General features: G+C 38.1%; 1 protein-coding gene across 2 annotated transcripts in view; it reads left to right on the forward strand.

Moving 5' to 3' along the window:
• PLCD4 (phospholipase C delta 4) overlaps nt 1-27,286 on the forward strand; it is a 946,362-nt gene that overhangs the window by 348,770 nt on the left and 570,306 nt on the right. For both annotated transcript variants that reach the window (XM_044075239.1, XM_044075240.1), the window contains one exon: nt 9,752-9,980. In XM_044075239.1, coding sequence (XP_043931174.1) covers nt 9,752-9,980 — 229 coding nt within the window. The remainder of the gene's footprint in view (nt 1-9,751; nt 9,981-27,286) is intronic.

The raw sequence follows: 27,286 nt of genomic DNA on the forward strand, positions 1-27,286 counted from the left end.
AAATGCATATGACAGTATTTGTAATAAAGGACAGGATTACAGTATTTTCAGAACCTTGTTACATTTATTGGAGACTTGTAGTCATCTTTGCAGGCTTTACATGCAAACTAAACAGAATGTCAATCTATCATGTGTGATCCATAACCTGTGGAGTAATCCTTTAAGTAATTTATTTTTAACTTGTTTCTTGTTTGCTGTTTATTTTTTACTTTGATCATGTTTTCCCCATGAAACATGTAGATAGTTGTTGTCAGGCAGCAGGTCTTTTTTGGTAAGAAACATTTTTACAAATGGGGGTATCACACAAATTGTTACTTTCAGCATGTTATTTGGTACTTTTATAAAGCTGAATATAAATTATAATTAGAACTGCAGTGCAAGGAGAAGTGGTTTGAGTTGAGTGCTGCTTGTTTTTTTTATACTTGATTTTGACTGGCATTTAAAAAATAATTTATTTTTTCATGCCACAAAACCTTTTTGTTTCCATCTAGATATTAAGTAAGCTGTCATGTAGCCAATGCATTGAAATATTTTTTTCTTCTACAATTCATTTTGTCTTTATTGGACTCTCATAATGATGGTTTGGCACCCAGGGCAGCATATTTAATTAACGTCCCAGTTTTTGCGATTTTAGCATAACTCCACCCCTTTCTAGTTGGTCACACCCCTTCCAGTTGGCCCCACTCATTTATCTGTCTCCTGCAGCCCCCCCTTTGATTTGAAGTCACCAGCTGCCACTGGACCACATACAGTGTGAGGCTTTAACTATTGCCAAAACATTTTTGTTTTAGTTTCTGGTGGTTGTATTTTCAGCATCCACCAGATAGGCCTGCATTTCATTGTGCTTCCTAGGTTTCTTCTGAGGGCCACTGGCATTTGGGAATCCCAGTTAAGGTGGGGGGGGTCTGGTTCACTATTTTGGATATTTGTTGTTGCTGAGTAAACAAGTGTTGGTGAATGGCTGCACATCTTTCATGAAGAGCTGTGGTTAAACTGACTAAAGCATCATTAGAGTTCACTAAGGCTCCAATGATTTTTCCATTTTGCACAGAACTCAGCAGTTACAGCTTAGTATACACACAAGTTTTGGTTTCTCAACAAAAAGTTAATCAGCTGCACTTTCTTCAAAACAGCCTTTCTCACTGCCACAGGGACTCTTTTTTTTCAGAATAAATTTCTGTATGGGCATAAGAGTTTTTAACAGTTCTCATTTTTTTAATTCATTACTCAGAATGCTTCTAATGCACTTTGTCACAGACTTCCTACCACTTTAATAGGTAGCATTCATTGTGAAGACATGCATTCCTTTCAGGTGTGCAGAAAAAAGTCAGATCAAATAAATACTCTTTTGTGGACTATAATCCAACATTGTAACAGTTCAGTCGGATTATCTCAATGGTTAGTCATGAAACATGTTGCTTGGCCTTCATGTTGCACCAGCACACATACTTTCTTTTGAAAAAAAAAAACAAAAAAACTAAACATGTACTTCTTTCAAACAGCTCAAATGCAATTTGATGAACAACACAACCATAAAGAAATGAAAATTCCTACGGTACAGTGATCCTGCACAAACAGTCTTTGCTGTTTGACCTTCCGAGTTTTCAGTGCTCCTGTTTCAGCCCTTTGCTGTTCGCTCTTGTGAGTTTTCACCCTTCTGAGAGATAACCAAGGAAGCCATTCATATATATATATATATATATATATATATATATATATATATATATATATATATATATATATACATACACACACACACTCAAATGAGATAGCCTTTGGAACAGCAATGAATGACATGTGTAGTCACCTACTAAGAAGAGGCTATAGAGAGGGAGAAGTAATGGATATGCAACAAGTAAGGAGAGAGAGAGATGGAAAGGGTATGCCATACTTGAAGGGCAGACACACTATAAATAATCGTGGGAGAAATGAAAATCGGAAGAGAGATCTTAGAATGACCCTCACACATACGGTTGATACTAAAGAGGTATGTAATATTATAAGGAGCAATTGGAAAATACTCACGTCGAATGAAGAGTTCAAAGAAATAGTGGGAGAAACCCCAAAGTTTAGTTTCAGGAACGCCAAGAACTTAAAACAAATTTTATGCAAAAATTAAGTATTGACCCCTTGTATTGAATCACAAAGGAAAGGCACTTTCCCATGTAGAAGGTGCACTATGCGCAAATATATTTGCATGGAAAATAGCTTCGTACATCCAGTTACTGGAATAGAATATGTGAGCCATTTTTATGTGGACTGCACCACAAAGAATAGTGTATATTTAGCTACATGTTCGCTATGGGAACATTTTTATGTTGGAAAAACAGTAAGACAGCTAAAAGAGAGACTTTCAAAACATGTTGGTGATATAAGATTGAAAGACTATAAAAATCCCTTAGAAAAACATATAAGTGACAATGCTGGACACAGTTTTAATTTTAGGGTTTTACAGATATTACGTTCTTCAGAGAGAGGAGGAGATATGAACAATATTTTAGAACAAAAAGAGATGAATTGGATTGGGAAATTAATGGCTCACAGAGCACCAGGATTAAATACAGCTTTTCCAGTGAAGCCAGCACTAAAAGGGCGGAGGCTAAAAAGACATATGTGATTGGACCAGCTCACAGAAGTTGGTCATGAGAAAACCCACTCATTGGAAGAGAGTAGAAATAAAAAGTGAAAGAACATGGTGGCTAGAAGGATCTGAGGAAGGATCGTTGTTGGATCCGAAAGCGCTTATCCAGTTTACTGCTCCACCTGGACAGTTTTTATTTTGTTTTAATTTGTTTTTTGGCTTTTTTCAGTTAAATAAATGTTTCATTCTTTTATATGGAGTTTCATTTGAGAGATTAACAACATTTAATACGCTACCTGCCCTGGCTGTGGAATACGTGTTGGCGTTTTCTGTGTTTTGGGATTTTGTTTTAGTGCAGTACCCTCCTGTTGTCCCTTGCTTTTTGTTGTGGATATATATGTATATATATATATATATATATATATATATATATATATATATATATATATATATATATATATATATATATATATATATATATATATATATATATATATATATATATATATATATATATATATATATATATATATATATATACACACACACACACACACACACACACACACACACACATATATATATATATATATATATATATATATATATGTACATATAAAGACACACACATTTTTGTGTGTTTGTGACTGCTATTGATCATAATGTACCAACAAAACAGCCTTTTAACAGAGTACAACAGAAGTTCCTATAAAATCACAGGACTAAAGATCCTCGGCTACCAAGACAGGCTTAAAGGCCTACCCTTACAATCTTTCTCTTTCTCTTACAGACTCCTGTATGGTGATTTATGTTTATCATTTGTTGGTATTAGGGAACCAACTCTCCTTGGTCTCCCACCCTTCAACAAAACAAATGTCTCTGCAAGCACTCAAACTAAAGGGTTGAATCTCCATCAACAAACATGCTGGAGGGTCAGATTTATTCCTCAAAGCTTCCCCCATCTCTGGCATCATCTTCCATTACATATCAAACAAAGGTAAACCCTTACTTCCTGTAAGTCATATCTTCACAACTGGATTGGTACCCATAAATTCAGCCTGGGAAGGACTTGTCTTGCCCTACTGGAGGCAGGACATGCCTTATGAGGATGGGTATTAATCCATGGACTGACACTGCCTTATGCCTTGTAAACTCCATGAACCTATGAATCTGTGAAAAACAGTCAGTGAAGATACTAAGCAGTAGGTAACAATGCAGACAGCCAGAACTAAAGTCAGTAATTTTTGCATGGCCAGGCCCCCTTGCACTTCCTATATATGGGATTTTGCTTACATGTACCAGCTCCATGGTTTTACAGTACTGAGAAAGATTTAATAACGAGAGTACAGTGGTACAGATTTGAAATAGTATGGCATTATTCCTATGTAAGGAAGAGGACACATAACCACTTTTCTAATTTACATAGTCAGTACAAGCACAGTTTTTGCTATGTCACTTTGCTATTTGGGAGTTTCAAAGTATTTTAGATATGTGCGACTTGTTATTTTTACAAATGTTCAAAAGTTACGATCCTTGTATATACATATATATATATATATATATATATATGTATATATATATATATATATATATATATATATATATACATATGTGTGTGTGTGTGTGTGTGTGTGTGTGCGTGCGTGTGTGTGTGTGTGTGTGTGTATGAGAGTGTGTGGGTAGTGGGTATAAACATATATATCTGCACACATTCACAGCCTGCTTGATATATGGTTCTTGAGAGATTTTAATTGAAAGTAAGACATATTCAATCTATGGACCAAAGCTAGTATTTAGTGAAATTCTAGAGATTAAAGTTAAAGCAGGTGGTGTACAGGCTTCCCTTATTTTCCCCTTGAAAAAAATGGAGAAAACTGAAGTTCACTGAGAAAAAGCATTTTCTGAAGGGACAAGACCACCACATGCACACCCTATGCAGAGCCTACCTTACTTAAATATGCTAATTTTGCACTTGTACAACCAAGGGGAAAAAGAAAACACTATAGTCACTGAATCGCTGCTGGCATGCAAATAGAAAGTGCACAGGTAATGATTTCTCTGTGTGAAACGCTCCAAGGTCAAATCACTGTCAATGAATTCAAGCTGACAAGTTTTTTTTTTTTAAACAAGAAACATCTTTATTGAATTATCACTTATGACATGCGCTATCATGCATTTATATAAATGAAAACAAACCATATACTTATCACACTAAACATACGCAGCATCTGGAACAAAATTACAGAATTTCACTAGTAGCTCTCATAATATTCTCCTGATATAGCAGCCATAACAGAGACCTGGCTCAAACCCCCACATTCTAGATACTGAAATCATTCCTCTAGGTTATAATATTCTAAGAGCCAATAGAAGTCATAAGAAAGGCAGAGGCATAGTGATAATCTATCATAACTATTTAACAATTACCTCTATCTCCAAATGTATTACATCCCTCCAGAGCACAGAACTTCTCATAGCATACCTACAAATGAACATCTTCAAACAACTAATAATTGCAGTTCTGTACATCCCACCAGAACAAAACATCCATATATTAGAAGACCTTCTTGACTGGACTACCTAAACTCTAACCAATGAAACCATCATACTTGGTGATACCAACATTAACTGAAATGACCTGGTCTCTGATTCCCCCATACATAGTATCAGTCTACAATGGTACACCCAGCTTAGTACCAGCCCTACACACAAATACAAAACGACCAACAGAGCTCAACCTTAGATTGGATTCTAGTCACAGACCCTCAAAAATACAAAGATACTGGTACCCTGCCCACCATCCATAGTGATCACTCACCAGTATACATCTATAGAACCCAAAACCATGACAAAAAGGCCCACAGCTACAAAATATCTAGAAATCTAGCTAATTTCAATCAACATAATTTCAATAATATGCTAAAATCTATCAACTGGACCCCTCTAAAAACACTACCTCTGGAAGAAGCTGTACACCACATTAACAGAGTTTTCCTAGATACCCTTAACAGTCTAGCTCCCATCCGAACCAAGAGAACTAAGCAAAACCATGCACCCTGGTTATTTAAAGCCACCAAACTTCTACTAGTCTGTATCGACCACACCTGGGAAGAATAGCACAAAACCAAAAATGTAGCCGCCCAAATCAAATACAGACAACTACAAAATTCAGCTAAAAAAGTAAGTAATTGCTGATGAAATAAAAAAATTACTTCTCTCAGAAATTACTCAACCAATCAAACAACCCAAGAAATTCTGGAAATCTGTCTCCTCATTCCTTAATCCTGGAACCCCACAAAACCCTTCCCCAGCCCCAGACAATAATCCAGATGAGATAACCCATCTCTTCAACTCCTATTTCATTAGTAGTATACTCAGCCTTATAGATCAGTCACCACCTAACACTCACGCCAATACTTCTGATAACCTAGACCCATTACATATAGCTCTAACACACCTACAACCAATTCTTTCACCCTCAATACTGTTCTGAACTCTCTTGTGCACAAACTTCTCAGAAAGCTAAAACCCTGCTCCCTATCTGGTGACAACCTTCCCTCAGAAGATGTACAACTTGCTGCTGATGCACTATCATACCCTGTTAGTATCCTCATCAGTAGATCGATCACAGAATCCACCTTTCCCAAACTATGGAAAAAAATCCATCATTACTTCAGTGCGTAAGGGAAGCAATATCAACAAACTCTCTAACTACTGACCCATATCTATTCTCTCCCCTCTATCTAAAATTTTAGAGAAATGTATTCACATTCAACTTATGAAATATCTTACTGATAACAACCTCCTTACACCAACTCAACACAGCTTCCATCCAGCACATAGTACTACCACTGCCCTTCTTTCCTTCACAGACATAGTGAATAAAGCCCTCAATTCTGGCTAAATAACTTCAGTACTTCTGTTAGACCTATCAAAGGCTTTTGACACAGTGTCTCGTCCTAAGTTACTTCTGCACCAAGTAACCATTGGATGCTGTCAATCTACGCTTAAATGGTTCTCAAGCTACTTAGCAAACAGGCAGGAAATTGTTAGATAGCAAGGTAGCATATCTGAATGCCTAGTCAATAAAACAGGAGTCCCCCAAGGGTCCACTTTAGGACCTCTGCTCTTCAATATTTTCATAAATAAACTACATACTGCCTCTCTACAAAGCACACTTATCTAGTAAGCAGACGACTCCACCATCATTCTCTAATAATATCCACAATCTACTAAACTTATCACAAAATGCCTTTATGTCAATTGAAACCTGTTTTAACAGAAGCACAACTTCTACCCAATGCAAAAAAACTAAACTTATGCTATTCTCAACCAAGCCAATCTCACAGGATTTCACCATATACTCCAAGAACAAGACAAAAATAGAAATAGTAACTTATGCTAAATTACTGGGGATTACCATAGACGGCAGACTATGCATTAAAAATTGGTGCATTGGTGCATTAAAAAACACACATTAAACTTGCAGATTATATAGACACAAACTGTATATGGATAAACCCACTAAAAAGGCACTTGCAAATAGCCTGTTACTCCCATCCCTCCTGTATGGTGCCCCCATCTTCACCAACCTTCACCAAGCTCTCAAAAAAAAACTCCAGTCATACTACCACAAAATAGCCAAATTTGCAACTGGTATACCATATCAATCTAAATACTGTCAAGCCCTTAAGGAACTCAACTGGCTAGAATTCCAACAATACTTAGATTCCACCCGACTAACTCTAGCTCATAAACTGATTTACATACCTGATAGCTGTTCTACCCTTCAGCATATCCTACAACCCTACTCCCCACCCAAAATCTATCATCTACCAATAAACAACTTGAAACCATTGTGAAACCTACTAAAAAAGTTGAACATAGCCTCTACTACTACACAATATCTAGGATGTGGAATGCCCTACCCCTTGAAATCACCCTCCTGGACTCATTAAATGCATTCAAAATATCTCTAAAGAAATACTTTCTCAACAATCACATCTGTCCCTGCACCCAAAACAATAGACCAATGTAAATAAACTTACATCTTTCGTAACTTCTATACCTCCATCCCCCTACTAACATAACTCTGTCATCAAACCTTATCTGTTATATCTCCATCTTCCTACTTCCATATGTCTACCCCCGAACTACCTATTTCTTCCATTCATATCATCAACTCTCTACCTCCAAGTAAATATTACACCTTTCCTTATTATACTTCCTTCTACTCAATTTCTACTTCTAAGTCAGCTAGTAATAGTGGTACACTCTGCCATGCTCTCATTAAAATGTATGCACCATATATAGCTTCTGTATTATTAGGTGACCTATACACTATTACATGTGTACCATTTATAGCATCTATATTATTAGGTGACCAATACACTATTATGCATGTAAACATCTTCCATCTTTATGATGCTGTACTAATTAACTGACAATGTGTTTTTTGTTTTAAAATTTGCTTTGTATGTTTATTTCTTATGTCATTTTTGTGGAGCCATTTTTGTTAAAAATTTGCTTTGTATCTTTATTTTTATGTCACTTTTTGGAGCTTTTCTCCCTGGGCCTCCACTGAAAATGGATCTTTGACCCACTGGACTTTCCTGGTTAGCAAATGTCAATCAGTCAATAAATAAATAAATAATATTGTTTGCAGTTGCAAACATTATGCATCTGCTACAATCTGTACAGTCATTGTCAGTCAAACATTACATTGCTCTTTCAATTCCTGCCTTCCCTTAAACCCCATTCCTCCTCCAAAACACTATTCTGTTTGTATTGTTCCACAATTCCTATTTTTCTATGTAACTTGCTCCTACTATTTTGTAAGGATCCCACTTCCAGTTCTTTTCTCTCTGTTACTATATTCACTATTTCTAATACGGTTGGTTTAGACTTTTTTTTTCATTTTCCAGTAATTGCTTTTTTGGCAGGCACCATAATTAAACTCAGCAAGACCTTACTATGTCTAGGCAATTCTGATTCTGTATCATACTTCAAAAAAATCATTTCCTTAGTTATAGCAATTTACTCACCCAGTATTTCTGGTAGAGTAGTCTGCAGAGAATATTTAGTCTGCCAACTCATTACAATCCCAAAACATATGTTCACATTTACCTCTTTCTTTCCCATCCTACCTCCAACATTTGCTATCTACCTGAGGATAAATACTTTGGAGTCTTCTTAGGGTATAAAAATACCTATGCAAATACTACCAAGCAAAGATTCTAAATCTTCTAGACTTTGTAGCATATTTGGGAGCCATACATATGACCTCCCATTGTTTCTTTGTGAATTGCTTATCCAATCTGTCTTCCCAATCCTTTCTAACCTCCTGTGATGAGTCCTGTAGTTGAAATTGACAAGTTTAAACTTTATCCAGATATCACTGGATGAAGGGTAGGGTAATATGTACAGAATGCGATATTGTGGAATCAATTCATGGGCAAAACTTAGTTACATATTATCATGGGGCAGATTCAACAGTCAATGCCTTATACTATTTTTTTTTCACCTTCATGTCTTGTTACTGTTTTTTTTTTTTTTGGATTCCCTAGATGGTGCCAAAGATACATTATAAAATTATAGATTGATCAGCAAACCTCCGATCAGCCTCTGGAAATTTTGTTTAAACTTTATTTTAGGCAGCGTATGTTCAGATCAGATATATTTACCAGGATTGCTAATATGTATATTGCCAGTCTTATGGAAGTAATTAATTTGATGTTTTGTTGACTTTATAATAAATATTGTTTACTGGCTTCAGAAGTTAGTCTGTATTAGTATGAAAATATGTTACTGAATACAAATTTTAAATAAGGAATAAGATGCATTGTATTATGCCAACAGAGATTTCTAAAATTATCTTAATCTTTCAGACATGCAAGTTTACATCCACATGGAAATAGGAAAGTCCATAAGAAAAACAAAAAGATAATGCTGAAAAAGCAGAGACTGTGTAACTGTATGTGTGCCTGATAAATTAATGACAATGATATTAACCAAGTAAATAAAACTGGAAATGAAAAATGGAGATCCACAGACTCAGTAAAAATGTGAAAGTAAAATTCCATGCGATATCATGAATTGTTAATTTCTTTTTTTTGACTATGTTGCACTGGCGTCTGCTGAATGTATAACTATGTCCCTCTGTTTATACAGTTTCTATCAGTGATGTGGAGGCTATAAGAGAAGGGCACCAGTCTGAGATATTACAGAGCCTTGCTGATGAGTTCCCTTCTAGTCGATGTTTCACAATTGTCTTTCGAGGACGGCAAGGGAATCTTGATCTTGTGGCAAGCACTCCAGAGGAGGCACATTCATGGATACTTGGACTCCACAAACTTATTGAAAATATGAAGAACATGGATCTGCGTGAAAAACAGGACCAATATCCTTTATTATTAATTCAATGCTGTTAAGACATAGATATGCATTACTAGTATCTACTGCCTAGGCTTAGGAATGGCAAGTTTTTGAAACTTCTTAGATCCACACTAGTGGAAATATTTTAAATACTACAGGTATAATAAGCTGGTTAAGTTACCAGCACACAGATGTATGCTCTGCAGCATTCATATCAATATTATCCTTGGCCTATGCTGACCTTGTCCTCAACAATGCTTCTATTCACTTCATGACTGTCTGTGAGTCTATCTATCTATCTATCTATCTATCTATCTATCTATCTATCTATCTATCTATCTGTCTACCTATCTATCTATCTATCTATCTATCTATCTATCTATCTATCTATCTATCTATCTACCTATCTTTTATCTACCTATTTATTTTTCTGTCCTTTCTTTCTTCCTTCCCTTCTTTTTTATTCTTTCTCTTATCTACATTTTCTACCTTACTTCCTCACCACAGTGTCATTTCTTTTTCTCCCCTATATTGGCTTAATACAATTCCTCACTTTCAGCGTCCATTCTTCCTTCCTTGCAGTGACTAACTTTTTAGGTCACTGTTGTTTTTTTCTTTTCTTTTTTCTATCTGATCTCCTTAAGAAACTTCGCTTCTGTCTCAACAGACCTCTCTGCTGTTTTCTGACAGTCCTTCTTTTCCCTCTTGCTGTCTTAGCTCTTAGTCCCAAGGTGCAGGTTAGTACAAAAATGTATGACTTGTGTAAGTGAATTCCAAAACTGGGAGATGACAGCTTTAAAAATGAATGCACTTGAAATACAGAAGTTTGTGTGCGTGCATGCACGAGCGCATGTGTGTGTGTGTGTGTGTGTGTGTGTGTGTGTGTGTGTGTGTGTGTGTGTGTGTGTGTGTGTGTGTGTGTGTTTGCACTGCAGTTTAACCTTGAAAGCACTGAAAATACAATTGTGTAATATCTACACAAGTTAATGTTTCATTGTACCAATCTGTCCATGCTTCTTGAAAGGGTTGCTAAAGAGTATTGTGCCATTCCCTGAAATGCAGTGACCTCAAAGTTGATTGGAGGCTGAAGGGGTCACAGCTCTCTACAAGAAGGCAGAAAATTGCATCATTAATTTGCATAATTTGATTGTATTGTGCTTTGCAACCTGTAGATGGGTGAGGTATTATGGGTATACAATAAACATGTTCTAAATTACAGAGCGTTTTATACAATGATCATATATGATTTTTTTCAGAATCTGATTATTCAAATTCCTTGCTTTGATATGATACAATTTAAAATACAAACTTATCTCAGTCATACCACTTCCAGAAGTTGCTTACAATCCTTTTAGTTTTTAGCCTAGTCCCATTAATATTTTTTAATATAATACTCACTATATGGAGGCTTGAAACATCACATGGCAAATACCTGCAAATACTTAAAAACTAAAGTTTAACTTGGGGGTACTTTTAAATACCGAGCAACTTCCCAACTCCATTTTACCATCAGGCAGTTTCCTACCCTATATATTGGACCATTGCAATATAACTAAAACAAGAGCACAAATTAGTTTTAGCACTTCTGTATTCCAGTAAACCAAAGTAAGGCAAAAAATGAGGTGATTAAATCCAAACAAGGAAGCAGAGAACTACCTCGCAAAGTGAAACAATAAAGCCTCGGAGGGAATTAATGTAGCAAAACCCTTTTATTGAAGTATAAAAAACACCATTAACGTAGTTAAAAATCTGTTTTCGTTTTAACAACTTCATCAGATGTGGGCTGAAGCATAACTCATCATGCTAAATATTCAAAAATAAATTACATCATAAGTTAATTATCCAATGAAGATCCATTAAAATTCAGTCAAATGTTTTCCATCAGTCCTTTTGTATTACAGGATCGAACCTGACACAACTCAGAGTGTGGAACGTCCAATGCAGACGAGTGGTGAACAAACCCAGAAATGTCTCTTCCACAATGCTATGTAGCTTCTAGTGGTGTTTGGCAATACATACAATAGGAGAACAGATTCTTTCATGGGTGCTACCCCTTATTCAGAAACTCAATGATTTTCCCATCTTTAAGCCCTTGGTCTTCTCCCAGCTCGGGAAAGGACAAGCAACCACAGAAATGATGTTTATAAAGCATGGATTTTTTTAAAGAGCTAACCATGAACAGTAATGCGGGAGGGCATGGGTTGTGTCAGGTTCAATCCTGTGATGCAAAAGGACTGATGGAAAACATTTGACTGAATTTTAATGGATCTTCATTGGATAATTAACTTATGATGTCATTTATTTTTGAGTATTTAATATGATGAGTTATGCTTCAGCCCACATCTGATGAAGTTGTTGAAACGAAAACGGATTTTTAACTACTTTAATGGTGTTTTTTATACTTCAATAAAAGTGTTTTGATGCATTAATTCCCTCCGAGGCTTTATTGTTTCACTTTGCGAGGTAGTTCTCTACTTCTGTATTCCACCTTCCCTCCCTGTAGGACTCTCCCCACCCTGATCTCTAAAAATACTCTGGCTGCGCCCTCTCAGAAAAAAGAAAGAATAATAGTCTTCTCTTTTTTCTCCAGGTTTGTGCAGCCCTACAGGCATTATACTTAGAAACTTGGGTATGGAGTCAGAGAGCCTACATATTTTGGGTGCTGGGGATTGTAAATTTGTTTATTTTAACACACTGCCATAGCATTCAAATGGTCAGCAAAATGGGCTGTGGGACATTGGGAAGTGAGATTGCAAAGAACATCTATTAATTCTATATCCAGTAATATCAAGCCATTTAAATGCACGTATCCTAGAAAATCAGGAAAGCAAATTAAAAGCATCCACATTTACATTAAAAATACAACATTTTCACATTTCTAGTGGTATGGGGGCAAGGCACTAGCCCATGATATAAGCATCCTCAGCTTAAAAATGCATCCTAGTACCCAGGGTCTAGCTGAAGGGTATAATGAGATTTCACTTACCAAGACTTCAACTACCACATTGGGTGTGTGCTGGTTTCTCCTGACATGGCCATAAATACACATGGTGCAGACTGGAATATATAGCCTTGGGTGACCTTAAATACAATGGTCGAAGAGGACCCAAGAAAGGAAGGAAGGAATGTGCTGCATATGTGAGTATGGAGCTTTCTGCTGATCAGGGTAGATAAATTCTCCCTCTGCCCAAGATGATATTTCTTATCATTTGTTTTTCTTTGTGGCAAGATCGCCACACTCACCCCATGTTAATCCATTCTTAGTCACCTCCCTAAATTAATATTCTGTTTTAATGCATCACATCAGCCCATGAAGGTATCTCCTTTCCCTTTTTTGAGGAGGGGCCACCTTCCATTCACACGTCTTTTTAGTCAGATTTAGAGGAAAGGGGGTGCACAATGACCATCATTGTGGAACTGGCCCAGGATTTTCCTTTTTGTGATTTGTTCATTTCCAGGCTTCACTTTCACAGTCAGTGTGCGTTGTACACTGTGGGTATTGTTTGGTTTGGTGTGGGCCTCCCCATGCTGAACTCACTCCATACCTGTGTCATATCATAGATCCTACCTCCACTCTCTACCTTAAACCCAGGACTAGCCCCTGTCTTCAGCAAAGAGATGCTCCTGTGGTCAGGAATTCACTCAGTTCCAGTGGAAAAAAAGTAAGCCAACTGTTGGCTACCCGTCCCCCCTTCATCATTAGCTGTCCAAATCCAAGGCCACTTGTTAAACTCAAAACATTTGGATCACAGAGAGAAACTCTTCATCAGAGGCAGTGGTTCAGCTCCTCATAGAGTAAGATTTGGGAAAGCAAGTGATAAAAAAGTCCTTGTCTCACAGTATGAGTTTGGAAAGTACCTTACACTGAAATTGGTTCATTACACATAGCATTATATATTTATAAACTGGTCGAGCACAATTTTGCCATCACAAAACAGAATTATTAGTGAAAGAAGGCAATGACGCATTTAAAATAAAAATAAATGATTTCTGTGTTACGATAAAGTTATTTTACTGATAACACATAAGAGCCTAACTTAAAAGAAACACAGAGCATGCATTTGAAGTCATTTTAATATTCCTTTTTAGAATCAAACAAGAATGTTCATGATCAGTATTGTTTCAGTCAGAGGACTTAGTATAATGAACCTGTTGATATATTATAAACCTGTTACTATTAATATATTATAAGCATACTGTACTGCTTCTAGAAAAAAATGTACCAATAGGAGAACTCGGATAATGTACCTAATTAGCTATCAAAAGTCACACAGGCAGACACTTGGACCCTATAGGGATTTTCACAAACTGAGGTATCTTGCTGCACTTATAATGTCACACATGAAGCACTTCAGCCTTGACAGCAAACACAGTATCAGCATTCATTTCTTAATATCAGTACTGCTCTGTCACCTCATTGGCATCTGCTGATCATGTCCCCTAACTCCATGCACTAGAAGTAACTGCCTTTGCCCCACCCTAGCTACATAGCTGATGTCTTGACACCTCCAAAGCCCTCAAAAATGAAATTGAAGATCTTTTAAAACTGTTTGACATAAATAAGAGAATCTGCTTTTAGCAATTTTGTAGTCCTAAAACAGTGTCTGCAAACTCATTAGTCTCTGTTTTGTGATCATACTTGGTACCCAAATGAAACAAATAATTTTCTTGAATTTTCTGTGCCAGCATTAAAATCATATGCACTGCAGTTTAGTAAACTTTTAAAACTTGACTGACTAAACATTTTTAATTAAATTCTTATTTTATTTCTAAATTAAAGTATTTTTGTTTTGAGTCTTTTTAATTCCATGAGGTCTTTACCTCATAGGTATAAGGTACAGGGTTTTAGTCTGATCTCTGGTTATTGGCCATTAGGGATTTTGGTGCATAAGATCCTACCCCCTTCCCCCTATGTGGCTACATGCATAATCATAGACATGAAGACATGCAGTGCTTTTCTCTGTGGGCTTGAATGTTTCCACACACATGCCTCATGAAGGTAAATGTACATGGCTTGACAGGGAGGAGGAGCATGTCTTGAATACCACTGCATCCAGGACACCTTTTCTCTGATAGGAGGTCAAACTAAAGTTACATGTACTCCCAATTTCATTTGAACAGGGTCAGGGATGAAGTCTGCTTCATGTGGATGGGGAGCTTATTCCATTGTGCTGGGATCCTTTGAGACACATATCGGTCTGTCCAGCATGCAAAGTTCTGGTCCTTGGATCTAGTGTTTTTGATGCTGTTTATTTTGTTGAGGTACTAGAGATATGGCCTTGAGGTGATCTGTGTAGGACAGTGTATTCATGTTCTGGATTCTCTTAGTGAAGAACCTTAGGTTGTGTTCCAGCTGTTGCAGGTGCCTGGTTAGGTACCTGCCAAAGGGGGCATTGTACTCAATGATGTGACTGATAAGAGATGAGTAGAGTGCTACTATAACTTCCTTGGACCTGGATACCATACCCTTGCTAGACATAGATTAATTTTCTTACTGTCTAGGCTATGTGTTGGTCAAAGGCTAGATTACTGTCTACATATGTTCCCAGATCCCTAAGTATCAGATGAACTCTTTGGGGTGTTTCATCGCTGGGGTAATTAGCTTGGGTTGATGATTTCTGAAAGGGAACTATAATGCTTTTCTTCACATTGAGTTTTAGTCCATGGCTTCACACCAATCATTTACTTGTGTTAGACTGTCTTGCAGGATGTTGCTGTCAAGGTGGGCTCTATGAAAGCTCACAATTTACAGACATCTGCAAACTTGGTGAGACAGAGATATTGATATTTGACATTAGCCTTAACTTGCAAGAAATAGTTGACAAACAGGAATTGGCCCAACATGGAGCCATGGAGTACTTCTCTGGTGACCAGTCTTCTGGGGGATATGCTAGAAGGGATTTCACAGGGGGTAGTTGGGGGGGAGTGGGTGGTGAAGTTAGAACTAAATTTATCAACTAGTAGATCCGCTATGTCACCGTTATCAGTGAAGGTTGTGATTTACCAGCATTTCTGAACAATGCTGAGTACTACCTTTAAGGCTCCTGACATAGCTGAAGAAGACCTTATGATTGTCCTTAACCTGGTAGGCTATACTAACCTTGTAATTGGCCTTGTTGGACTTTATTAGACCTCTTAGTTTCTTGTTTAGCTGAATCAGAGAGCTCTTGTCTCTATGAAAGTTGCTCTTTATGATGTTGGCTATGACTTTTTTCTTTTGTTATATACCCTATTATGGAAAAGATTTCACCAGTGGGAGTTGATTTGGGTGTTAGATCTGGGCTTACTTCAGGTACGTAGATATGGCAGCCTCAATGCAGCCATTTACATTATTTTGTATATAATTCAGCCATTGTGGGTACCATATGGGATAACCTGATCAATGGAATCTTTTTTACTTTTTTAAACCAAATCATATTAATATTTTCATTTAGTAAGCACTTTTATCCTTATCCAGGGCTTCTTCACACGAATTTTACAGGTGAATTTCATTTGCATTTTCGTATTCTAAACATTAATCACATTAGGGCTGTACTACTAAGAAAGAAAGAGAAAGAGAAAGAGAAAGAGGGGGTAGGGGAACTCAAAATAGGATTGCCTCATATACATTTTATAGGTTCATGGGTTCATAGGTGTGTACTAGGCTAACGGCCCTGGAGCCTATGTAAGCCTAGCCCAAGAAGATTCCCTGGCATCATGCTGCCCAAAGTTAGTTCCCAGTGCCCCTGTCAAGCAAGGCCACTGAAGTGATCCCCGGGGTGAACTTCCTATTGCCCACCCAATTGGATTTCTCTTAATGAGGGCCAGTGAAGTGCTCTGCTTGATGTGAATGGGAAGTTTGTTCCAGAGTATGGGAAGTCTCCGGGTTAGGAACCTGTCCCTCCAGCATGTTCTGTTTATTGTGGTAATGAGGTTAAGGTCTCTGGAGTGTGTGGGACGGAGAGATTGGGATTTCTTTAGGTGTAGCATATCTAGCAGCTCTGGGTCAGACATGGCTTTGTAGGTCAAGCAGAGATCACCTCTAAGTAGGTGATAAGAGACAGAGTATAGCTGGAGTTTTTTGAGTCTGTCCATATAGGGGGATGTGTCTAAGGCATAAGATCCACTTAGTGAGGTATTTTTGTGGACTTTCCAGTTGTTGTAGGTGTATAGTGAGGTACATACCAAATGGGGCATTGAATTCTATAATAGGTCTGATGAGGGACGAGTAGAGAGGGATTATGACCTCTTTCTTCCTGGATGAGAAACCTTTTGTAATGAGATGTGCCACATAGAAGGACTTTCTGACTACAGTGGCAATATGGTTATCAAAGGAGAGGATGCTGTCAGCCTATGTCTCCAGGTCCCTTATCACACCTTCAGTGTTTAGTGGACTACCGCCTATGTGGTAGTTCATGGGCACCGAATTTTTCCCAAAGGGACTGACAATGCACTTTTAGGAATTGAGCTTAAGGCTATGGTTCTGGTACCAGTCAATTGGAGTCAGTGAGACCTTTTTGTAGAATGTCTACATCAGTTGGAGAATCAGTAATGGCTCCCAGTTTGCAATCATCTGTGAACTTGGTCAGCCAAATTCCCTTTGTGTTGGCTTGAACTTCAGAGAAGTAGATGCCAAACAGGAGAGGCCCTAGGACCGATCCCTGTGGGACACCACTTGTAACTGGTCGGTAGTCAGATTTGGAGTCCGCTACTTTCACAGTGTGGGTTCTATCAGTGAGTCACTTGGCAACCCATCTTATTACATATGGGTTTATGCCTAGTTTAGTGAATCTATCTATGATTCCTAAGTGAGGGATGGTGTTGAAGGCCTTGGCAAGATCTAGGTAGGCTGTGTGAACTACCTTGCCCTCATCCACAGCTCTGCTGACAGACATGAAGAAGTCTATCAGATTGAGCAGGCATGATCTACCTTTCCCAAACCCATATTGCATGGGGTCCAGAGTTTGGAGATTCCCTATGTCCTTATTCATAAGGTCCATGATGATGCGCTTCGTAGCCTTACATATCAGACTTGTCAGGCTAATGGGGCGGTAGTTCCCAGGGTCTCTAGTCACTCCCCCTTTGTGGAATAGGATGACTGCAGCAGTGTGCCATTTGGTAGAAATAAAGCCTGAACTGAGGATGTGATTGATCAGTGTACTTAGGTGTGGTGCCAGTTCAATTTGTAATTCATGTAGAACACAGCCAGGGATATTATCAGGTCTCATGGTATTCTTGGCTTTGGACAGTGCATTTTTTATCTGTGTAGCCATGATAATAGGGACTTGGCATTCCTCAGGTATTGTGATAGGCCCTTTAGGGGGTAAAAAGGGGGTAAGGTTCGCGCTGAACCTGTCAGCCAATATGTTGCCAATATCAGTTGGTTCTGTATATGTATTGCCATTGTGCTGTAACTCAGAGCAGATCTGTGAATTGATATGTAGATTCTTGACATAACTATAGAATGACTTGTGGTTGTCTTTAGAGTCTGCAGCAATTTTGTTTTTATAGCTAGCTTTAGAGGATTTAATGATGGATCTCAGTTTTTTGCTGAGGCTAACAAAGTAGTTTTTCCAGTCCTGGGACTTCACCTGTTTCTGCAACAGTTTTTTTCCTTCTGTTGTAGAGCTTGTTTATGGTGGGGGACCACCAGATTGGCTTCCTTTTTTTGAAGGAGAGCGTCTTGGTTCTGTTTGGTATGGCCCGTTATATGCACTTGTATATGTGCTCATACAGTGCATTGCAGTCATGCGCCTATTTTCCATTTGCATGAGTGTTGTGAAGTTAGCCACCGCTGGTTTTAGAAGCCCAAAATTGGCTTTGGAGAAGTTTTTTTATGGTGGTTTCCTTTGGTGGGGGGTGAGAGTGGGATGTGGATATCCATGGTGATTAGCTTGTGGTCAGATCTAAAAAGGGAGGAGTTGATTACTGGGGTAGAGCAACGGTCACCCATGTTAGTAATGACTAGGTCAGGGATGTTTCTACCCCTGGTGGGGGAAAGAATGAGTTGGTCCAGGTCATTGGAATAAATGAATTCCAGAAAATGCTGAGCAAGTTTGTTGGTACATGAGTAATTTCCCAGTATAAGGGTATTGGGTTGTACCCTAATATTTTCCAGTGTGTTTAGGAATGTGGAGTGGGAGTCTTGGGACATGGTGGGGGGGTCTATAGCAGGCTACAACCTGAATTGAAGTTTTTGATTTTGTAAACTATGCAAAAATGACTTTGCTAACTGCAGCAAACAGAATACAGAGGCATACAATGTCTCTGGTTACACACTTTTGATTTTATACAAGCACTACTTTAGAAGAGTGTAATTGTGTCTGTGGTAGTTATAAAAAAAAGTGACATTCCACTTCTGGAATAATAAGCAGGTGAGTCCATTTGCATCATAAAATGGCTGGGATAAGGGCAAAGCAGATGGAAAAATGGGTGGACAGACTGTTGGGGCAAGGAGCTGAGTAGGCAAGGCAATGGTCTACTTTTTGCCTATTTGGAAGTTGGTAACCCTATGCCAAAAATGCTGATCCAATCCATGGCTACTGTATTTTGGAAATGAAGCAAACCAGGGGACTGAACCACTGGGCCAATGAGGGATAGTCTAATCAAAGATAAAGGTGACAATAGTCATCAACCTGAAGCAAGGGCCAGAACAGGCCAACAGGAGGAGGGAAATTAAACTCCATCAGTAATGGAAAAGAGAAGATGGAAGTGTTAGAGTTGAATCCAGGTGCCACTATGTCTGGGTCCAGTAACAAGAACAAAGAGTACACATCATACCAAAGTGAATGGTGGTGATGACCTAAAATAAATGCCTGTTAGCAATTCATATCACTAACCTTAAGATATACAGGAAAGGTATATAGTGTAATAAGGAACAAAAACACAGGAGAGGGATGAGGGGAATTAGAGTTAAACATGGTAGGTGAGAGGTGTGAACAAACAAGATCACGGACATTTAAATTAGGGTGGCCCAGCCTGAAAGAGACAGGCATGGGAGAAGTGGAAAGTCAGGGGCCACATCTGAAGGTGCATCTTTAAGGAAAGGTCTTAAGCACTCATTTACAGACACACACACACACACACACACACACACACACACACACACACACACACACACACACACACACACACACACACACACACACACACAGAAACACACTGAATGGTTGTGGTTCATGATTAGGAAGTGCAAACTGTGTCGGTGTGTCCTGTATATTACAACCATTTTTCATAACAATAATCTGAAGTAAATGAATGAAAACATTTATTACCAAAACAAGCCACTTTGAACTCCTACTATAATCTTTACTGGAAACTCGGGCTAAAATTTAGGTTCTAAAGCCCTAGAAAATGCCCATGTCTGTGTGCTGAACATATTAGGTCTAAACTGAAAAGGTAATAAATGTTAAGAACCAAAGCCAAAGGTAATATTGTGGACACTTGATCATAAGGAGTAATCGACAGTTCAAGGTTAAAGTGAGCTTCAGTACCCAAATAAACACACTAATGGGCTACAGAGTCAGACAGACTTAGAGCCTCTCAAGGGCTAAAAAAAGAAGGGTTAATGAGGACCCAATGTACTTATTTATTTATTCATTCAGTCATTTTATTTATTTAAGTCTAGCAGTTAGCGTAGAGGCTTAAGGCTATGATCTGATTTCCACAGCCTCTATTTGCCTACTATGTGACCTTGAGCAAATCACTTAACCAGACAATGCTTTGGAACAATGGGGACAAAATGAGTTCTGCTCCTCACTGATATTATTTTTATTTATTTATTTTATTTTATTTTATTTTACATTTGTTAACCGGGAAAGTCCGACTGGACACAGGTCCATTTTCAGTGGTGGCTCGGGGAGATAAGCTCCAAACAACACATACATAGAATAACAGGAAATTACATGGAACATTCGTTTCATGTTATGAGAGCTTTCATTGCATACACACAAGGAAATGATGCATACAGTATGGAATACATTAAATTAACAGTTCATACAAAAGTCAAACATTGAGGTGTAGAGTATCAAAAGACATCTACTCAAAAGACCTAAAAAGAGGCAGTATTACATATTCATGAAACAGACTGTCTGAGAGTAGTTGGGGTACAGAGGAGTTACCTTTTTTTTAAGGCTTAGCCTGGTGAATGGCATAAGCATAGCCAATTATTCTGAAAATGTTTTTTTCAGGAGTTTTTTAAACTGAATAGTGGAGGTGGTAGAGGTTGTATGGCTTGGTATGGTGTTCCATTTTTTGGCAATGGTGCTGGCAAAAAGGCAAAATCTTCATCAAGCATCATTTCTATGCTTAATTACGTTTATAAAGTTTTGATTGCTGGATCTAAGAGTTCTAGTGGGGATGTGTGGTTGTATGAGTTCCTGTAGTGCAGGGGTTAGGTTGGGAAAATAGTAGAGTTTGTGAGCAGTAGACAGTTGGTTGAGTAGTAGCATATGAGGTAGCTCCAACCAGTTGACTTGCTTAAGTGACAGACAGTGATGGCACCTATAAGGGGACTCGGTAGCAAATTTAGCAATTTTATTGTAACAAGATTCCATTTTATTTAGGATGGTTTGCTGGAGATTAGTTAAGATGGGAGAGGCATATAAGAGGATGGATAGGAGATGGGTCCTTGCAATGGCAGCTTTGGTGTTATTAGTCATACAGTTTTTATTCCTATAAAGGAGTCCAAGTTTTTTGTTAACCTTCTTGATGGTTAGAGCAATGTGAATGTCGAATTTAAGATTGTTGTCAGTTTCAACACCTAGCAGTTTTGTGTATGTGGTAGAGCTGATTTGAGTGTTGTCTTTGGATTTGATGGAGAAGCTATCACTTAGGGGTGGTGATTTTCCTGGGCCAAACATAATAAGTTTGTTTTTTTTGGGACTGAGAAGAAGTTTGATATTGGTGAAACATGCTTCTGCGAGGGTGAAGTAGTTCTGGGTTAAGGATTGAAGTTCATGTAGTGTGGAGGTGGCGCAAATAAGGGTGGTGTCATTTGCATATTGTACTACTGACACAGAGGATGAGGATATAGACCTTTGAGGGACTCCTATGGTAACTGGCAATAGGGGGGGATAGTTGGTCTTTCCAGAGAACCGTTTGTTGACGGCCAGATAGGTAGCTGTTAAACCAAGCAATAGAGGAGGGGCTTATGTTTATGCTAGATAGAGAATTGAAAAGAATGCTGTGGTTAACCGGGTCTATATTAGATCACCAAATGCTTAAAAAAGTGGACGGCGATTAATCGACCCTATGTAAGCGAAAGCTTACAATTTCAAACTGTCAGAACAGCGATTTTTTTCCTAGGGAAAAAAAATCGCTGTTCCAACAAAAAAAAAAAAAAAACACTTTAAACATTACATTAAGTGAGGGGTTTTGCCCCCACACACCCCCTACTTAAATATACCAACTCCGAGACTGCACTACAGTGCCAAAAATGGCAAAGTAATGAAATAGCCAAGCAAATTCCTTCCCAGGGAAAGAATTTGCTTAAAAGCCGCTTCGATCTTTTGCTGTTTCCATCTTTTGTGTTCGACCAAGATGAAAGAATGCGTCTTTGGTTTTCTAATACGGAACTGGTTAACCATATCAAAGGCTTTTGATAAGTCTAAGAATATGGAGGATACAAACAGACCATTATTTCTGTGGTGGTTAACTTTATCTGTGAATGATAGGAGGGCTGTGGTGGTGCTGTGAGATGGTCTAATGTTGTGAAGCAGAGAGAATGTTGTTATCTTTGAGGTGTTGCATTAGTTGAGTGTGAACCACTCTTTCTAATATTTTGGACAGATGTGATAGGATTGCAATTGGATGATAATTGGTTAATTGGTCAGCTCTAAGGAGCTTCCCCCTTTGTATAGTGGTATGATGTGTGAGGTTTTCCAGGAGGTGGGTACTTTGTTTTCCAGCAGTGATCTATTTATGAGAATAGAGACTGGGTAGGCTATGGCATCAGCTGATATCTGAAGGAAGTCTGCTGGAAGCTTATCGGCTGCGAGTGTGGTTGGTTTTAGTTTTTTGAGGAGCTTAGAAATTACCCTGGTGGACACGGGTGGAGGTTGAAAGTGGGGATGTTGGGTTGAGTGTTGAGAAGGGTGGGGTATTTGTTGGTGTGGGACTATTGGTACTGTATTAGGTATTGACCAGGGTTTGGACAGTTTCGGTAAAGAATTGAATTGTGTGGGAATGTCTTCAAGATTCCTAGGTAGCACTGGGGATGGGGTGGTGGTTTTTCCTGGGTGGAGTATGCTATTTAATGTGGCCCAAAATTTCTGGGGGTTATAAGCATGTTTTTCCTGCATGTTTTTGTAGTAATTGGCTTTGTCTAGTTTGATTTGCTTTTTTGGTTTTGTTTTGGAGTTCTAGATAGTTTTGTCTAAGATATAAGTTTTTATTTCTCTGATACTGTGTCCAAGCTTTGTCTCTTTCTTTCATTTTAGTTTTGGGGTCTTTGGTGAGCAATGGGGCATAGTTAGTTTTCATTCCAATGGTTTGGGAAGGTGCATGATGGTTTAGGATGTTTAGGAAGGTTGAGTTGAAATACTCAACGGCTTTATCTAGGGCTAGTTGTTTAAGGGGGGCCCAGTTGACACTTTGTAGCTCTTGGATGAAGTTAGTGGCTATAAACTTTTCTTCTGTTGCGAACTTCCCTGAGGATGGGTTGGTTGATACATTGCGATTTATACCTAATTAGGTAGGTTGGGTGATGGACACTTAGGCTCTCTGGGAGACAGCCTGATAGGTGAGCCTGTGTGGGGTCAGATACTAGGATCCAGTCCAAGATTGATTGGTGTTTGGATGCTTTGTCATTTCTTGTGGGAGTTATTATGGCTTGGGTAAACTTGTGGAGGTTTAGAAAGGCAGAGGGATTGTGGCTGGAGCATTTTGTCCAGTCTATATTGAAGTCCCCTAGTAGTATGGATTCATGTGGAAAGGAGTTGGACAGCCAGTTAAGTAGGTGTTCCATAATAGCTGTGTTATTGCCTGGTGGGATGTAGCCACCTGCAATAATTATGTGCTTATTGGGATTTATTTCTAGTTTGCCAAGGATTAGTTCTACATCTTTGATTTCTGGGTTATTGTAGTCTAGTTGCTCTATGGTGAGGTGATTTTGGAAGAGGATTGCTACACCCCCTTCCTTTTTTTCCTAGTCTATCTTTTCTATTCATATTGTAGCCTGGGGCAGTAATTTCATCATTGTGGTGTTCTGGTTTAAGCCATGTTTCTGTTAATATTGTGACTTCAGGTTTGTATAGGGTAAGCAAAGCATGAAAGTCATGTATTTTATTGAGTGTGTTTCTTAAATTGATGTTTAAGAAGAGGGTAGATGTTCTAGGTCTATTATAAAGGGCATTTAGCTGGTTTGGGGTGGGGTTGATAGGTGATGTAAGTCCTGGGTTGGGGTGTATGTCACCGCAACTAGTGAGTGTTTTGAGTAAGTGTGAGTAGTGTTTGCTAAATTTGTGTAATATTTTGTTTAGCATTTGAGAGCTATAAGGGTTTATTTTTTGAATGTTAGTTTATAGTGTGGATAAGCATGGTGTTGGGTGTGGTGAGGATGCATTGCTCTACAGGGATGCTATTTAGTTTGGTGTGGTTAATTGTGGAGTCTGTCTGCCGGGGGGAGGGTGTGGTTTCTGAGCTGAGTGTGGTAAGAGGTTAGGTTGGAAAGAACAAGCAGAATAATGATTATAGTAGGATAGAGCAGTGCATTTAATAGTTGGGTTGGTTGTGTGTAAGGCATGGTGTACCCAAAAACAGTATAAGGCAGACATATAAATAGGAAATCAAATAAAAAGTGACTTCCTACAATATCAACAAACCCTAGAAAATGTATAGGCCAATGTCTAGATGTTGAAACAACAAGGTTTTAAAGAATGCACCCTGAAAAGAACACAGAAATCTGTAAAAACTATGTAATTGCAATACACAATTTGTTCCCAAGTGGTGTTCTTAATCCTTAAATACCGAGATAAATACTCAGTATAAGTAGTTGCTCATGGCTGCATAGCAATGACTAAAATGTTAAATATAATATATACAGTTTAATACAAAATGCAGGAAACGACTGGCCAAGGACCATACAATATATATATATATATATATATATATATATATATATATATATATATATATATTTATATTGTCTGATACAAATAGAGTTTAGTCCTTTGATCAGAAATGGTATTAAATCTGAGTTCTTGCTCTCAGCCGCACAAGACCAAATCTTATGTTAGAAATCATAGCCTATGAAAGTCACCAGAGCGATATTGAACAAAAGAGGGATTACTGGCCCATAAAGCAGATCATATGGCTGTAAAAAACATAAACCAGTTCCATAATCACAAAGAGCCCAATGATTAGGGCTCAAAAAATTATCTTAATGTGTATTACATGACCGGACCATTAATCTCAGGTAGTATATTCAGCTGTAATGTCATACGCAAAAAATACCAAATAAGTCCAGCAAACAAGAATCAAACCACAAAAGCAATCAAGCCTGGCACCACAGGACCCGGAAACCAAGTATGAAAATTCACTCGTAGTGAACACCAAACTGCAGGGCTTAGTAATTCAAGCCTTTATTCAGAAACCGAACCAAATAAACCCAAGCGCTTTCGCTCGGTTGAATACCGAGCATTTTCAAGGTGAAACAAAGACAATGCTTCACTGCCAACCATTAAATAATCACACAGTTAGTCACGTGTCATTATAAATTAAATTAACAACGTGTTAAGTTAAAATTTTAGAACCTCTCAAATTTAGACCAATAGTCTCTGGAGCAGGAAGTATCACAGAACCATTATCGAAGTTCATTGATTTTACCCTGAAACAATATATCACTAGTATAGTGCATATTTGTAAGGATTCCTGGGACTTTCTGAGGGGAATACATCAGAATTTATTTAACCCGCAAATTTTAATGGTCACAATAGATGTAGTGGAGCTTTTTCCAAGCATTCCACACCAAATAGGCCTAGAGTGGTTTGGCCATATTTTGACAGCAGAGACAGACCTTAGCCCCAAAGTTACCAACCTCATTTTGGAATTAATGTAAATGGTGCTTGAGAACAATTTCATCCACTTCAATGGTGAATTTTGTCGGCAGAGGAAAGGGGTGGCCATGGGAGCCCCTTGTGCCTCTCTATATACAAACATTGTTCTCTATTACTGGGAAAAGAACTTTGTTTTCACAAGTACATGGTATCAAGATGTTTTACATTATAGGAGATATTTGGATGACATCTGTATTTTATGGAAAGGTAGTGAGGACAGTTTAGTAGGTTTTTTACAGTACATTAATGGTTCAACATAATTTTTGAAGTTTACCTACAAAATAGACAAAGACAAACTCCACTATTTGGATACCACCCTTTTAAAAGATTATGTTAACCATTGTTTCCAATCCACATTATATAGGAAAAGCTCCTATTCTAATTCTTATCTCCACTTTCAAAGTGGACACCCATTCTATCAAAAGAAGGGAATAGTAAAAGGGCAGTTAATTCAGGCGTCACATATATCTAGTACCCCAGAAAGTTTCCTGGAAGAAGTTGGCATGTTAAAAAGTTTTTTTCTAGAAAAGGGTTACCCTATCACACTTTTGGAAAATTTAATTCATGAAGTGAATCAGGGTAGAGACACTCTTTACCCCCCTTTGTTGGGGACTGGTTTGTAGATCTCTCTCCAAAATGAATGTACAAATAACCTCAGCACCAAAAACAGTTTTATACATACATATTCAGCCAACTCTTACAAGATCGAACAAATTATCCACAATTATTGGCCTATCCTTAGTACAGATGATGAAATAAAAACTCACATCCAACTAACCCACATTTTGTTAGAAAAAGAGATACAAATTTAAAAGACCTTATGGAAGTCAAACATGAGGCTCAAACAAATAGAAATAACAAGAAACCTGGCACATACCCATGTGGCAGTTGTAGACAATGCCACACCATGTTAAATTCTGGTGTTTTATACCTCCCTTCCTAGAAGTTCAGATTTACTTCCACCAAATATTTTAACTGTGGAACGAAGGGAGTGGTGTACTTAGGTTTCTGTGGAACATGTGGTGGGTTTTATGTGGGCAAAACGGAACGTGTTTTAAGGAGAAGAGTGTATGAACACTTTAATGATGTTGCAAACCACAAGGAAAGTAATGCATTTTACAAACATTCCTTACTTTGTGGGAATATGCACTTGAAGTTCATTGTCCTTGAACAGATCACACCAGACATTAGGGGTGGTAGCTGGGAAACCAGGCTTGAATACCAGGAATTATTTTGGCAACTGAAACTTGATTCTAGACGGTTTCCTGGCTTGAATGAGAACATTAATATTAATAGT

Source organism: Protopterus annectens, chromosome 6.part0 (assembly GCF_019279795.1).
Source record: "Protopterus annectens isolate FY-2018-M chromosome 6.part0, PAN1.0, whole genome shotgun sequence".
Taxonomy (NCBI): domain Eukaryota; kingdom Metazoa; phylum Chordata; order Ceratodontiformes; family Protopteridae; genus Protopterus; species Protopterus annectens.